The 13,740-nt window shown below is 34.8% G+C and overlaps 2 protein-coding genes across 2 annotated transcripts in view; both read right to left on the reverse strand.

The window, feature by feature from the left end:
- LOC136809494 (prolyl 3-hydroxylase OGFOD1-like) overlaps positions 1–13,393 on the reverse strand; it is a 629,446-nt gene extending 616,053 nt beyond the window's left edge. Inside the window, exon 1 of the mRNA XM_067066033.1 lies at positions 13,357–13,393. The gene's annotated coding sequence lies outside the window, so the exon portion shown is untranslated. The remainder of the gene's footprint in view (positions 1–13,356) is intronic.
- On the reverse strand, positions 3,642–5,425 carry LOC136809541 (uncharacterized). Its single transcript, XM_067066082.1, has 6 exons — positions 5,231–5,425; positions 4,967–5,100; positions 4,753–4,839; positions 4,555–4,693; positions 4,188–4,360; positions 3,642–4,013 (listed from the first exon to the last, which is right to left on the reverse strand). Exons 1-6 carry the CDS (start codon positions 5,286–5,288, stop codon positions 3,642–3,644), a joined length of 963 nt encoding a protein of 320 aa, XP_066922183.1. The 5' UTR covers positions 5,289–5,425.
- Positions 13,394–13,740: the final 347 nt, after the last annotated feature.

Raw genomic sequence — 13,740 nt, forward strand, 5'->3', positions numbered from 1 at the left:
ATTAGCATAAAGAAATTATTTAAAGCCATAGAATATTTCGTTTCTTTATGATCCAAAAGATTTTCCCAGGTGACTCCCTTTTTATTTGGTAAATTTTCGGAACTAAATAAATAGGCGTCTTGGAAGACTGACAATATCAATTTTCATCTCAATTCTATCATGGAGCGAGTTACAATATTTGATTCTATAACTAAAGAAAAGATAGACGGCTTCACAGCTTACGTTCAATCTTCGAGCAAAGAAAAATTCACAAAAATACGAAAGGAATTATTTGAATTAATTTCTGATGATCTGTTGCCCAAGATATCTCTTTGGCCTAAGAAATATCGTTTGATGTGTTTTAAGAGACCTTTGGGGGATCGGGATACCGCCACCATGTTCTGGTTTCTACTTGGTAAGTAACTTATTACTGAACCACCTGCACTTTACGTCAAAGAATTATTCAGTGAACAATTTTGAATAGTGTCAATGAGAGATGGTTGTTTTGCAGTATTCTTTATACTGTCACTTTAAAGTAAATTTTCGTGTTTTTCATTGTTCGGGTAATGGCGTATCTCCAATTGTTACGGCACAATGGATCATTTCGTCGTATCACACGTTAAAAGACGACAAACGGACGACAAATGCCAGAAAAAAACAAATCCAGAGCCTCTTCGAATCGATGGAAATAAAAAAGCATGACCGATTTTATTATTCGTTATTTCACAAAAGGCAATTCTATTTCGATGGTAGGTCACGTGATGTAAGACAAGACCTCCATTGACCTCTAGTCTTTAAAGTCGTTCTTCATTGTTAGATAGCATTAAATTTTTCAAGTCTACTAAATCTTTTTGTCCATTTTATTTAAGAAGAAAATGTCATAAAACTACTATTGTTTCCCTGTTGTTTGAAACTATTGTCTTTCTAAAGGGCGTGGCAGCTACTGGGAACGAGTATTGTTACAGCATTACATTTCTTTTTTAAAGAACGAATCAAATGAATGAAACATCTATTGCGTTATTTAAAAACACTAGAGAAAACAATGAGAACAAAGAAGTTTATTCTATTATGCTCAGCTGATTCAGCAGCCGAGTCAAATCTTTTTCATTTTTCTTTCATTTTTTCCTAGCACAAACTAGGCATTAAACACACAAAGTATTGACCTACGATAAATCAAAACTAAAATTCTATGCGATCTACAAAACTCAAATATATTATATTGAAGACCAGTAGAAGGAATATTGGAAGTGAAATGCATTCAAAACATAACTAAAAAGAAATATTACCATTTTCCCCACATGAAAATAGACACAAACGCAACAGTACACTGTTATAAATTTCTCCTAATTTTACAGAAAATATAATTATTTTGAATTTTTAAACTATAAAAAATTAAATCAAACGCAACGGGTAAGATTCCACTAAGAGTTCAGTAACAAATCGTTAGGTGTTGCTCCACATGTCTTATTTATGGTGTTGTATTACGCACGATGATTTTTATCTGAAGACAAAAGGAAAGATAAGATTCAGATTTTTCTGTAAAACCAGTAAGTTAACCGAAAAAAATTCAGTATGTCAAATTCATTTTAATGTTGTTGACTTGTTTGATTAGAAAATTGAACAAAAGCTTGATTTCATGAATGGCAAACTAACCTGGCGTGGATAACTGGAGCAAGGGCGTGCCTGTGTTAATTTCTCTCAAGGGAAGGACTGGTGAAGACGTCTTTGCTGAAATTGAAAAATAGCCAAGTTTAAAAGAATGTCAGTAACTTCGTCACGATGACAACATACCATATCACCACAAGTAGTTTGATGGCAAAATGGACGAGTCCAGTCAACTGAAATTGTTAAAGTAAGATAAGCACAAAAGAAAAGAAAAAAAACACTTACCAGCTGAAAGATTGCTCTGTTTTGATTTGTTACCGACGTGGTGACAGATCTCTTTTCTGAAAATTTTAAATATAAAATGCTTTAAAACTAAAAGTCAAGTAAATAACCATCAGATCACTGCAATCATACATAAACAAATTCTGAAAAGTTTTTATCAAGTAGTAAATTGCTTACCAAATTCTGATGGTAGGTCATATTCTGTCAAAGAGTCCAAAGTTGCAATTCTCTTTACTTTTGGAATTGCAATCTCATCAATCGTTGCTTCCATTGGCCGTTTTCGATTTTCAGTTTCTAAAAAAAGTGAAGAAAAAAGAAAATAAATCATCGTTTCCAAGGCATACAAAACACCTGTAAAATTGGGAAAATAATGGGAAATAAGTGTGGGAAAACAAAAGAAAAGTTACTAGTTAATGTCAAGTGTACACTAAATCTAAAAGAAAATGTCATTGGAAACGCTTTTTAAACCTGATGCAATATATGCTATAGGATTTCATAGTATTCTCACCAGAAAAATTAATGATGTCAGATAAGTCCAACGTTGATATGTCTGACGGTAGAATCGATTCAATGTATTGAATGTCGCTCTTGGATTCAACTAAAACAAAAGAAAATTCCCATTTTATTTTCATCAAATAATCCTAGGCGGACGATGGGAAAGTTAATTCATCAAAAATTGCAGTATTAAAACAAACACATACATATAGTTGGATTGACAGGTTCTTCGTCGTCACTTGAAATACAAACGTGATTGGTCCGATTCGACTTCACAAAACGGATTTCAGAATCTGAAAATAAAACATAAAAATTTGCAAAGGAAGAATAAGAAAATGAGATTTCAAGTTGAGACTGTCATACGGGGAAATGACATAGAATGGTTTACTTGTCAGATTAAGTAGCCAAGAAATAAAGCAAATTGAAAACAATCTTACCGTCACTGTCATTTTCCTCGCCATTTCCAAGCCTGGAATCTCTGTTCTCATCACAAGAATAGTACTCATCATCTGAAATGTAAAATGAGATGCAATAGAATGACAAAGTACGTATTGACATAATACAAGCTAGAAAGAAAGATCATCATAGAATCAAATAATAGAGATTTCAGATAGGACGTAAAAGTAGTCTTACCATCCCATAAGGAATCTGGTGTTGTTGGGATCGGCGTCACCGGTGTCATTGGCGTCAAAGGGGCGCGCGGTGGACTGAAGGCGAATACAGTGCTCGCAACGTCAGCACTGCTTCTTTCCTCCATACCTTCTTGACCTTTGAGATGAAAAAAATTGAATCAGATTCATCCTAAAATATTGCATATAGACTAGGTGTCTCAATTTGGTGAAAAATAGAAAGAATTCCAGTCAAATGAATAGAAAATGTGAGTTGAATCTTATCGAAAAGGTTACACAAAGACAAACACCATCAAAGAAAGTACCAGTCATCCAATTGATCAATAAAGCAACATGTAAAGCTCTCACCTGTAAAGAACGGTGATGCTGTTTCTTGTGAAGATGGTGTTGTCGCTGGTGAAGTTTCATTGGACAAGGTCCCCAATGGACTAAACATTTGAACATGGTAGCCTTAAAAGAGAGAAGAAAATAATTTGAAATGCTTTTTAGTTTTGACAGTATTAAACATACCCTTACTTTTGACTCCCTCTTCCTCTTAATTTGGTCAAAATTAAAAAAAAAGTAACGAGCACTTCTACAGTCCATACGTCTGAAAGCAGAAAGTTTACCTGTTTCAATTTCACCATCTTCCTCGTCCGTAGACCCGGTGCACTATATCAATTGCCTTGCTTTTTCTTCCGTCATGTCTATATTCAGTCTAGCGCCCGCACTGACGTCATGGGATCGCTCGTAAAAAAGTTCTTCAGGCTTTATGAGATCTCTATGGATCACCAGCATGTTTACCAGCCACATCAAATACTCAAAAGAGTGTTCCAGCATCCATGCTGGTGCCGTCATGTCCTTTGTTTCCAGCTTTCGTGTTGTAAATTCTTGGACACGACAGTCCACGGCACCCACGTCGATCGAATCAAATTTTGGCATAGCCTGGCAGGTGATGTAGATGCCACCATTCATCTTTGTTCTTCTTGGCTTTTGGTTTTTCACCGCTTGGCTGAAGTAACCACCTTGTAGAATAGATTTGACCTATAAAATAAGTTAAAGATAACTAAAATTCCATAATCGTTATCATACAATGACAGATTTTGCTAGATACTTTGGTCTCCTCAGCATATCTAATATAAAAAATTAAACATAAATAAGTTGCAAGATATAAAATAATTAGTATTCATTCAGTCAATAGAAAGAATTTACACTAACCTGGTCAGGAGCCATTGTTTCATAGACCCACTCGTCAATGAACAAAAGTTCTGTTCTTTTATTTATCATCATGGAACCAAAAGTTTTCTCTTTGCTAAATATGGCAACGTTGTTGTGTGGAATAAGCCCAAGAAGAACGTTGGCCCATGATGTTTTTCCGGAGTTATTGCTACCTGAAGAAAAGTAAGAAAAAAAATTCTGAGAACTGTAGTCGAAACAATATGAATAAACAAAACATGCAAAATTACATTATCCCCTCCCAAATATTTTTCCAGAATCAAAAATACCTCAATGAAATACAGTTTATCCTCAGAAAGTTAGAAAGTTGGCACAGCTCACACCGCTCCAATAGTAAACATATTCATACCACTCGTTACGATTCGTGGTACTTTGTGTGGGAACTGGAAGCACAATAAGCACTGGTAGAACTTGTTCAAAAAGTTGACACGCTCCCTCAGTTCTGGAAAACTGTTTTCCACGGACGTTGTAAAGCAGCCACCATCACACTCAGCGTTAGAATCAAAGTTTTTTCGATTTTCCCAAACTCCTCTTCATGGAATGGCACCTGTACAAAGCTCTCTGTTGAGAATTTGAAGAACCAACCACCATTAACCTCTATATAATCGTAGTCCATCTCGATGGAAGGTAACACCTATTAGAAAAATTAAACAGTGCGTTTTATTTCAGAAGTAACCGTTAAACCGATTCCAAATCTTATAACACTCTCAAAATTGAAATCTAGGTTCAAGGACGATTTAATAAATCCACTAATTTGATACCTTAACAAATTCTGCCTCCATGTGTGACCTGATCTTCTCTTTGTGTAGGTCAATCTTTTCACCAAATTTTCGATTGGCACAAAGTGTCTCGAGATATTCGTCAATCGAAGAATGATATTTGAAAGCGTAAGTTGCTAAAAAACGAGAAAATAGAAGAATCAGCAAAGTTGAAGATAGAAACAGCAAAGCAAAAACAGACAGCCCCCCCCCCCTCTAAGGTTTGAGCTAGTAAATGACAATCGAAAGGAAAATCACATGACATACCGTTTGGCTCCTTTTCAAAAATGGCGCCATTATGAATGCGATGGTTCAATTTCATCATCACTCGCCTTACTCGGTCAATGGTTTTGCCCTGGGAGGTTTCCTTTTCAGGAACGAAGGATTTTGGAGTTTCACCCAGCAAAGATATGTGTTGATGACAAAATCCTTGCTCCTGAAGATACCGTGATGCCTCTCGAATTTTGAAATCCAATTGCGATGAGCAACATACCAATCGTGTGGAAACATATCCTTTTGGAACTTTGTCCTTGACCAGTTGTGAGTTGTAGTCCTAAAGCAATGGAAGAATATTAACGGTTAGGTTAACTATTTTTCTATCAGATGCTAAACCGATGTAATTTGTATTAGCATTAAAACAATGAACTCAAACAAAGCTGAATTTTCATACCTTTACCACTTGCTTTAGTTTGGCCAAAAGCACATCTGATTCCCCCATCTTTTTGGTGTTTCTTGTCTTGATGGGGTGCTTTGTATGTTGGACACGTTTCTCGACATCGTAGACGAGATCATAAATCTTGGTTTCCGTCAAACTGGTTGACTTGTGCGCCACCAAGAAGTACGCAACACCGAAAATGAAATCGTCTGCTTTCTCTAAAACAGTGGAGACGGCGGTGCAGCTCGAAATAAAAAACTTTACTTCGGGAAGAGCAGCCAAGGCATTGTCTAGCTTACGCTGCACTGATGTTAAGTCTGTTTGGCTGCTCAGTATTAATGAACGGAACGGGAAAACTTGATCTGTGTCACCAATCTAAGGGTTAAATAATGAATGATGTTCTTAAAGAACGAACCAAGACACTATTAAAAAAGCATACTCTAATCACAATTAGGACTAGATTGTAGACTAGCAATAATTCAAAGACTAATCGTCCTATATCAACAGGTCATTGCACAGACTATCAAAAACTTATTTCCCTGTCTCCTCAACACCTAAATGAACGTTACACAGACTAGAGCAGCTTTAAGCTGAAATTTAAAAGGTCATTACACAGACTATGTAAAAACTTATATACCCCTGTCTCCATTTCAAAAGTGACGTTACACAGACTAGAATTTCTCTGGTCTTGAAAAACAAGTAGAATTTGGTCAAAATAGGCGTGGCTAGAGTGCTGACGAATAAATCACAACTTTTCAGATCACAAAAAATATCGAAACCTAATTCTATTGGCCAATATAGAAAATTAATGAGATTTTTTATAGAATTTAAGAGGTCGTTACACAGATTATTAAGAAAGTATATTACCCTGTCTCAATTTAAAAAGTGACGTAACACAGACTAGCGAAGTCATTCGGGCCACATTTTCTCGGCTTACCGGCTTATCAACCTCTCTCGGGCAAAAAATCCAGCTAAACGACCGGTTTAGGTTCTGGCTTAAGGTCAATTACGGCTTAACTAAAAAAGGGCGTTAAACTACGGTGGTAAAGGGTGTGAATTCCCTTTCTTAAACTGAACAAGTCCCAAAACAAAAATAATGACTCAAAGATAAAAAAACAATATGGGCGTGACTCCACAAGGGTGTGCTACCTTTATTATAAAATCTTTCTTTAATGGAATGAAGTTTCGGTCTTTAAGAACAGTGCCATTCGTATACTTTTAAAGAACGAACTATTCTATGTTTTTGAGCAATTCCTCCAAAGTAGTATACTTCGTTCTTTAAGAACAGTGCCATTTGTACGCTTTTAAAGAACGAAGTATTCCATGATTTTGAACAATTCTTCCAAAGTAGTATACTTCGGTCTTTAAGAACTGTGCCATTCATATGCTTTTAAAGAACAAAGTATTCTATGTTTTTGAGCAATTCCTCGAAAGTAGTAAACTTCGTTCTTTAAGAACAGTGCCATTCGTATGCTTTTAAAGAACGAAGTATTCTATGCTTTTGAACAATTCCTCCAAAGTAGTATACTTCGTTCTTTAAGAACAGTGCCATTCATATGCTTTTAAAGAACGAAGTATCAACTTATCGAAAAGATCACGCCCTAATGACCTGTATCATTCTCTAAAGAGACAAAAATTTAAAATTTCTCTTGTATTAGAGAACAAATAGAGTTTTGTCAAAATAGGCCTTGCTAGACTGCTGAAGTAAATCACACCTTCTCAATCTTACAAAATATCGCCTGTCTCAATGTCAAAAGTGACGTTACACAGACTAGAATTTCTCTGGTCTTAAAAGACAAGTAGAATTTAGTCAAAATAGGCGTGGCTAGAGTGCTGACGAATAAATCACAACTTTTCAGATCACAAAAAATATCGAAACCTAATTCTATTGGCCAATATAGGAAATTAATGAGAGTTTCTATAGATTTAAAAGGTCATTACACAGACTATGTCAAAAAACTAATATACCCCTGTCTCAATTTCAAAAGTGACGTTACACAGACTAGAATTTCTCTGGTCTTAAAAAACTAGTAGAATTTGGTCAAAATAGGCGTGGCTAGAGTGCTGACGAATAAATCACACCTTTTCAGATCACAAAAAATACCGAAACCCAATTCTATTGGCCAATATAGAAAATTAATGAGATTTTTTATAGATTTAAAAGGTCGTTACACAGACTATCTAAAAACTAATATACCCCTGTCTCAATTTCAAAAGTGACGTTACACAGACTAGCATAGCATCTCAGGCTCAGAAAATGACGGCTTAATGGCTTACCAACCCATCTCAGGCAGAAAATCTGGCTTAAGGGTCGGTTTAGGTTCTGGCTTAAGTCAATTACGGCTTAACTGAAAAAGTGCATTAGAATCCGGTGGAAAAGGCGTGATTCCTTTTTCATCAAATTTAACAAGTCCCAAATCGAAAGTGATGGCTTAGAAATGAAGAATAAGCATGGGCAGGGTCCTAATAAGGTGTGGTCCCTTTATGAAAAAAGTTTTTTTAGAAGAATCTAGATTCTGTCTTTAAGAACAGTTAAACTAAAATAAACCATGAACCTTCCGACATGAACAATTACTATTGTAATCTTGCTTCTAACCTCACAAAAAAACCTAATAAACCTGCAAATTATGATAATTTACTGGGTAACCCATCCATCGAAAATGATGAGAATGTTTTTACAATCAAGCATACGAATTATGAAGAGGTCTTGAGTATACTTAAAAAACTGAAAAATGATTGCTCAAGCGGGTATGACAATATACCGGTACGATACCTAAAGCCAGTCAATGAGTACCTTGTATCTCCTCTTGTTAACATTATTAACAATTCAATCGATAAGCATTTATTCCCAGATAAGTGGAAGATTGCTCGAGTCAGCCCAGTCCCAAAAATTGACCATCCAACGAAATTAAAAGACTACAGACCAATATCAATCCTACCGGTTTTATCGAAAGTCTACGAACGTGTTATTTTAACACAATTATGCGATTTCATTGAAAGGAATTCACTTTACCGTCCAAATCAATCTGGATTTCGGAAAGGGCACACCACAACAACGCTACTCTTAAAACTACGTGATGATATAATCAAAGCTATGAATAAAAGTGAAATTACACTATCAATTCTTATCGACTACTCCAAGGCATTCGATACGATCGACCATTTTACCCTCATTGATAAACTTAAAAAGTTAAACTTTAGTTCCATGTCATTGCAAATCATTATAAGCTATCTCACAAACCGTCAGCAATTTGTGCAAGTGAACGATAAAAGATCACCCGTTCAACCCATTCACTTTGGTGTCCCTCAAGGCAGTATTTTGGGTCCAGTTTTATTTAACCTATATGTTACCGAATTATCTGACCAAATCTCCTCTCTCAGTATCCAATATGCTGATGACACAACGCTTTATCGTCACTCAAAAATTCGTGATATACTTCAATGCATCCGGGAAATCGAGACTGATATCGAATCACTTTCCACCTGGTCAGCTGATCATAATCTCTTGTTCAATGCTGATAAACTGCAATACATCATCTTTTCAACCAAACGTCTAGCGTCATATCACAAATTATGTAGTGACTACTCGTATCTTATTTCTTGTTCAAAAAAATCAATTGAACAAAAAGATGTTGTCAAGCTTCTTGGTCTTCATTTTGATAAAAGTCTATCCTGGTCCGACCATATCAACCAAATTATAAAATCCAGTCATGGTACCATTCGAGCTCTTCGTAATTTCCAACGTTTCACACCATTTAAAGTTCGGAAATCACTCGCTGAAGCTATAGTGCTATCGAAAATAGCGTACTCCATAGTCGTATTCGGACAGATCCCCGATTACTTATTAAATCGTCTGCAACGTATACAGAACATTGCTGCAGGATATGTCCTAAACCGATATGCCACACTGAAAGATGTTGTCGATCTGCAATGGTTACCAATAAAAGAGCTTATTGATTTTAATGTTTCCAAACTTGTTTACAAGGCCCTTAATGATAAAAAATGGCCTTCATATCTTTCTTTGGTGAAAGTAACTCAGCCTCGGAAGCTTCGCTCGCAGGATGATGGTATTAAAATTGATTTTGGCTTATCTAAGACATTTCAGGACCAAGCTCAAATTTTTAACGAACTCCCGAAAATATCAGGGAAATCAAAGACCTGAAAGAATTTATTAAAGAATCAAAATTGTTTTTTAAATCTAGGGCACATACTCGTGCAACACAACAATAAAATTATAAATTTATGAAGATCTATTTTTACTTTATTACTTACTAAATATTTCCACTACTATTATCCACTATCCTTTTGCTAGTCCCTATTTCGATACAATCTACATTCAGCCTTTGTGTCTTAGTTATCCAACTCCATTTCATGTCTATCTAGTGGTCTAGTTTTAATAAAATTTTATCCAGAAAATTTGTAAAAATATTTATATTTATTAATACTATTATTCTTTAGTGCTTTTTATTTTGATATTTATGTTTAGGGGGAAGAACAATTTTGTATGAAATTGAACCTAATAAATGATAATAATAATAATAATAATAATAATAATAATAAACTAAGGGTTGTTTATAAAGAACGAAGTATTCTGTTTTATGTGAAAATTTCCAAGTTTGAAAACGAAAGTACTTTGACTGGTCATCCCACCCACCAAATTGACGGCTTAACGGCTTACCTACCTATCTCAGGCAAAAATCCCGGCTTAAGGGTCGGTTTAGTTCTTGGCTTAATTTCAAGTTCGGCTTAACTCAAAATGTGCGTTAGACTCCGGTGGAAAATGCGTGATTTCTTTTTCATCAAACTTAACAAGTCCAAAATCGAAAGTGATGGCTTAGAAATGTAGAAATAAGCATAGGCGTGGTTCCAATAAGGTGTGGTCCCTTCATGAGAAAATTTTTTTTATAAGAATCAATATTCTTTTTTGAAGAATGTTTAAATTAAGGGTTTTTTATAAAAAAAAAATTATGCTATTTCATGTAAAAACTTCCCAAGTTTGAAAACAAAAGTACTTTGACTGGTCATTCCACCCACCAAATTGACGGCTTAACGGCTTACCAATCTCTCTCAGGAAAAGATTCCGGCTTAAGGGTCGGTTTAGTTCTTGGCTTATTTTCAAGTTCGGCTTAACTCAAAAAGGCATTTGGGTGTTAAAGAGGCGTAACTTTTATTTCATTTCAAAAAGTCCAAAATTGAAAACGAATTTATTGAGATGACCACACCCTAATGACCATGAAAATTTTAATTGTTTTTTTTTTCTATTGTTTACAGTAAAATGTTTTTGAAAATTTTATAAACCTCTCCAGAAGTCACCACACAGACTATTAAAGATTTCCCTTTCTGACCCTCTTAAAGTGACATTGCACAGACTGGCAAAGCGTCTCAGACTCAAAAAATGACGGCTTAGCGGCTTTGTAACCTTTTATCAGGCATAAAGAATCGCTCACATGACGGTCAAGAGGCTGGCTTAACTCATATGACGGCTCAAAATAAGAAGGCTTTAAGAGAATTCATGAGATTTTTATAAAATTTAAAAGGTCATTACACAGACTATTAAAAGCTAATATACCCCTGTCTCAATTTAAAAAGTGACGCTGCAGACTAGGGCAGTAATTGCAGACCCACAATTTCTCGGCTTATAATTTGAATCCAATCGGGGTGTGGTCAAAACTGGTGACAAGAAAACCACACCTCCAAAGTGTTGAAGATATGTCTAACCCAAATTTCACTGGTCGAAGTAGACTTGAATTAAATTTTGAAGGCCACCGCACAGACTATAATAAAAAAAACCATATTCCCCTGTCTCAATTTCAAAAGTGTCGTTACACATACTACAATAAGTTTTGGCTCAGCTCATCATGATTAAAAAAAATTCATTAAAAAGGAGATGACAAGGCCTGGTGACGAGTAATCCACACCCACGTAAATGGAAAGCAAAATTACGAAAATTGACTGGCAGCTCAGAAGATTCATGGCACGTCAATTACGGCCATTCGTTTCTTATTTACAACACATTTTCAAATGAACCATTTAAAGGAGAAAGAAAATTAAAACAAATAATTCTCACCATCGACACGTGTCGTTAAAATGTGTCTTCGGAGAGCGTTCGCCACCGTCGTGTTGTCAAGCTGCCGTTTAGGTTTCATTTCCAAAAAAACAACCACCAAAAAATCAAAAAAACGTGTTCACCGAAAAAATTTCACAAAACTAACTTTCTTGCTGTTCTGTTGTTTACAAAATTGTTAAGCCGTATGAGGAACCGTATTTTCATCTACGGTTATGCATTATGGCAGATAAGTGCATTATTGTTTTAATGTTTGGAGTTTTTAATTATCCAACATGATATCGCATCTGGCAAAAGGTCTATAGAAAGTCAGGCTATTTTATTGAGCGCTTTCGGTGGATTTAATCCCCACCAGCAGAGTGGATATCAACCTGAAGACTTTTCGGGAACATAATTTCCGTCGATTTTGCCAATTCTTGACTTTTTGCAGAATCGCCATTAAATTTATCGAGCATTTCTTGTCGTCAAACTTTGTGGAAAGCAAATCCATCGACTGTCAAATTTTCTCAAAATATGACGATGCATAATTATTACCAACAACCGAGAAATTTATTTGAAAAAAAGTGGCAAAACAATTTTCAAAAATTGCGCGACAAACGAACCCCTAGAAAAACGCCGCTGAAAATTGAAACTAATCTTAGGTTCCAAATAAACGGGGCCCTTCCCCGCTTATTAATTTTTCGACCTTATTAGGACCCCTGTTTATTGATTGTTAAGAATGTTTACTTATTGTGGATTTTTAGATATTCTTTTTGAGATGAGAATATTTCAAATTAAATTAAATTCAAATTTAAATTCACTCTATAGACAAGTTGCTTTCTTTCATTTTTAATATTTTCATTATCTTTTTATTTTTTATTACTGCAAGACATATGTAAAATATAATGTAATTTATGTGTTTTCAGTTATCAATACCAAAGGAGACTTTGTTTAGTATAAAATAATTTGTGACACTTTAACGCTTACTACTGGATTGTTTTTGTTATTTGAAAGTATGACCGAAAACATGTGTATAAGCAAATGCATAAAAAATTGTGGAAGTGAACTTGTAAAAAACAACTTTGGTAAGGATCTTCAACTTTTTGAATATCAACGTTTGTTATGGACTGCTTCATCCACTACTCCCGATTTAAGTGACTTTTAAAAAATCCAATTCGTATATCCATTGAATTTTTGTCATTCGTCTAAGTTCAACCAAGTTTGATTAGTTCGGCAAGGCGACCGTCAATAGTGTGTTCTGTTTGTATCATAGAACACATTAAATTCAGTCTGTCTATCGAGGTTGGTAGTATATTTTGTTGATTTTTAAGATCTCGTAAATACCATAAGAATTAAGTCGGCAATCAATAAAATCAACCGGATTAGTTATTATAACAGTTATATAATTATATAATTAGTTATTTTGTATAAGTGTGTATTAATTTATTCTTTTGTTTTATAAAACTGCAGGGAGTTTTTAATTATTCAAACAATATGACATCTTAAGTAAGTTTGTGTAATCCTGACATACCTTGACCTTGTCTAATTCCAGCATCGCAAATATCTGATCAGCAAAGTAAATAGAGTCAGCTTACTTAGACTGTTTTATTCATATCAGATCATGAAGAACGGTGAAGAAGATAGTGCTCAATAACAAGTAGAGCTAAATCATTTCATATATTTCTCTTCAAAAACTTATACTCAGTGACTAAATGGAATGAGTATTTTTTATCTGATAAAAAATACTCATTCCATTTAGTCACCGAGTATAAGTTTTTGAAGAAAAATATATGAAACTGTTTTATTCATAAACATTTAAAGACTAGATAGTTGTTAAACAGAATTATGTTGAATAGTAAATAGTTGACTCACCAGATATAGATGTTCTTCTCCAAGATATGGGTCGAAGATCATACGACTAATCAGAAGATACGACGACATGAAGCCAAAACAATCACCTAGACCATCCATTTGATCAACAAACGGCGATTCCATTTATCAACTTTTTATCTCTTGTTTTAGTATTTCATTAGTGTCTATAACAAGAGTAATAAGTTAGAGAGTCAGGACTTTTTGCCT

Source organism: Clytia hemisphaerica, unplaced genomic scaffold (genome assembly GCF_902728285.1).
Source record: "Clytia hemisphaerica strain Z4C2 unplaced genomic scaffold, Clytia hemisphaerica genome assembly, whole genome shotgun sequence".
NCBI classification, from domain to species: domain Eukaryota; kingdom Metazoa; phylum Cnidaria; class Hydrozoa; order Leptothecata; family Clytiidae; genus Clytia; species Clytia hemisphaerica.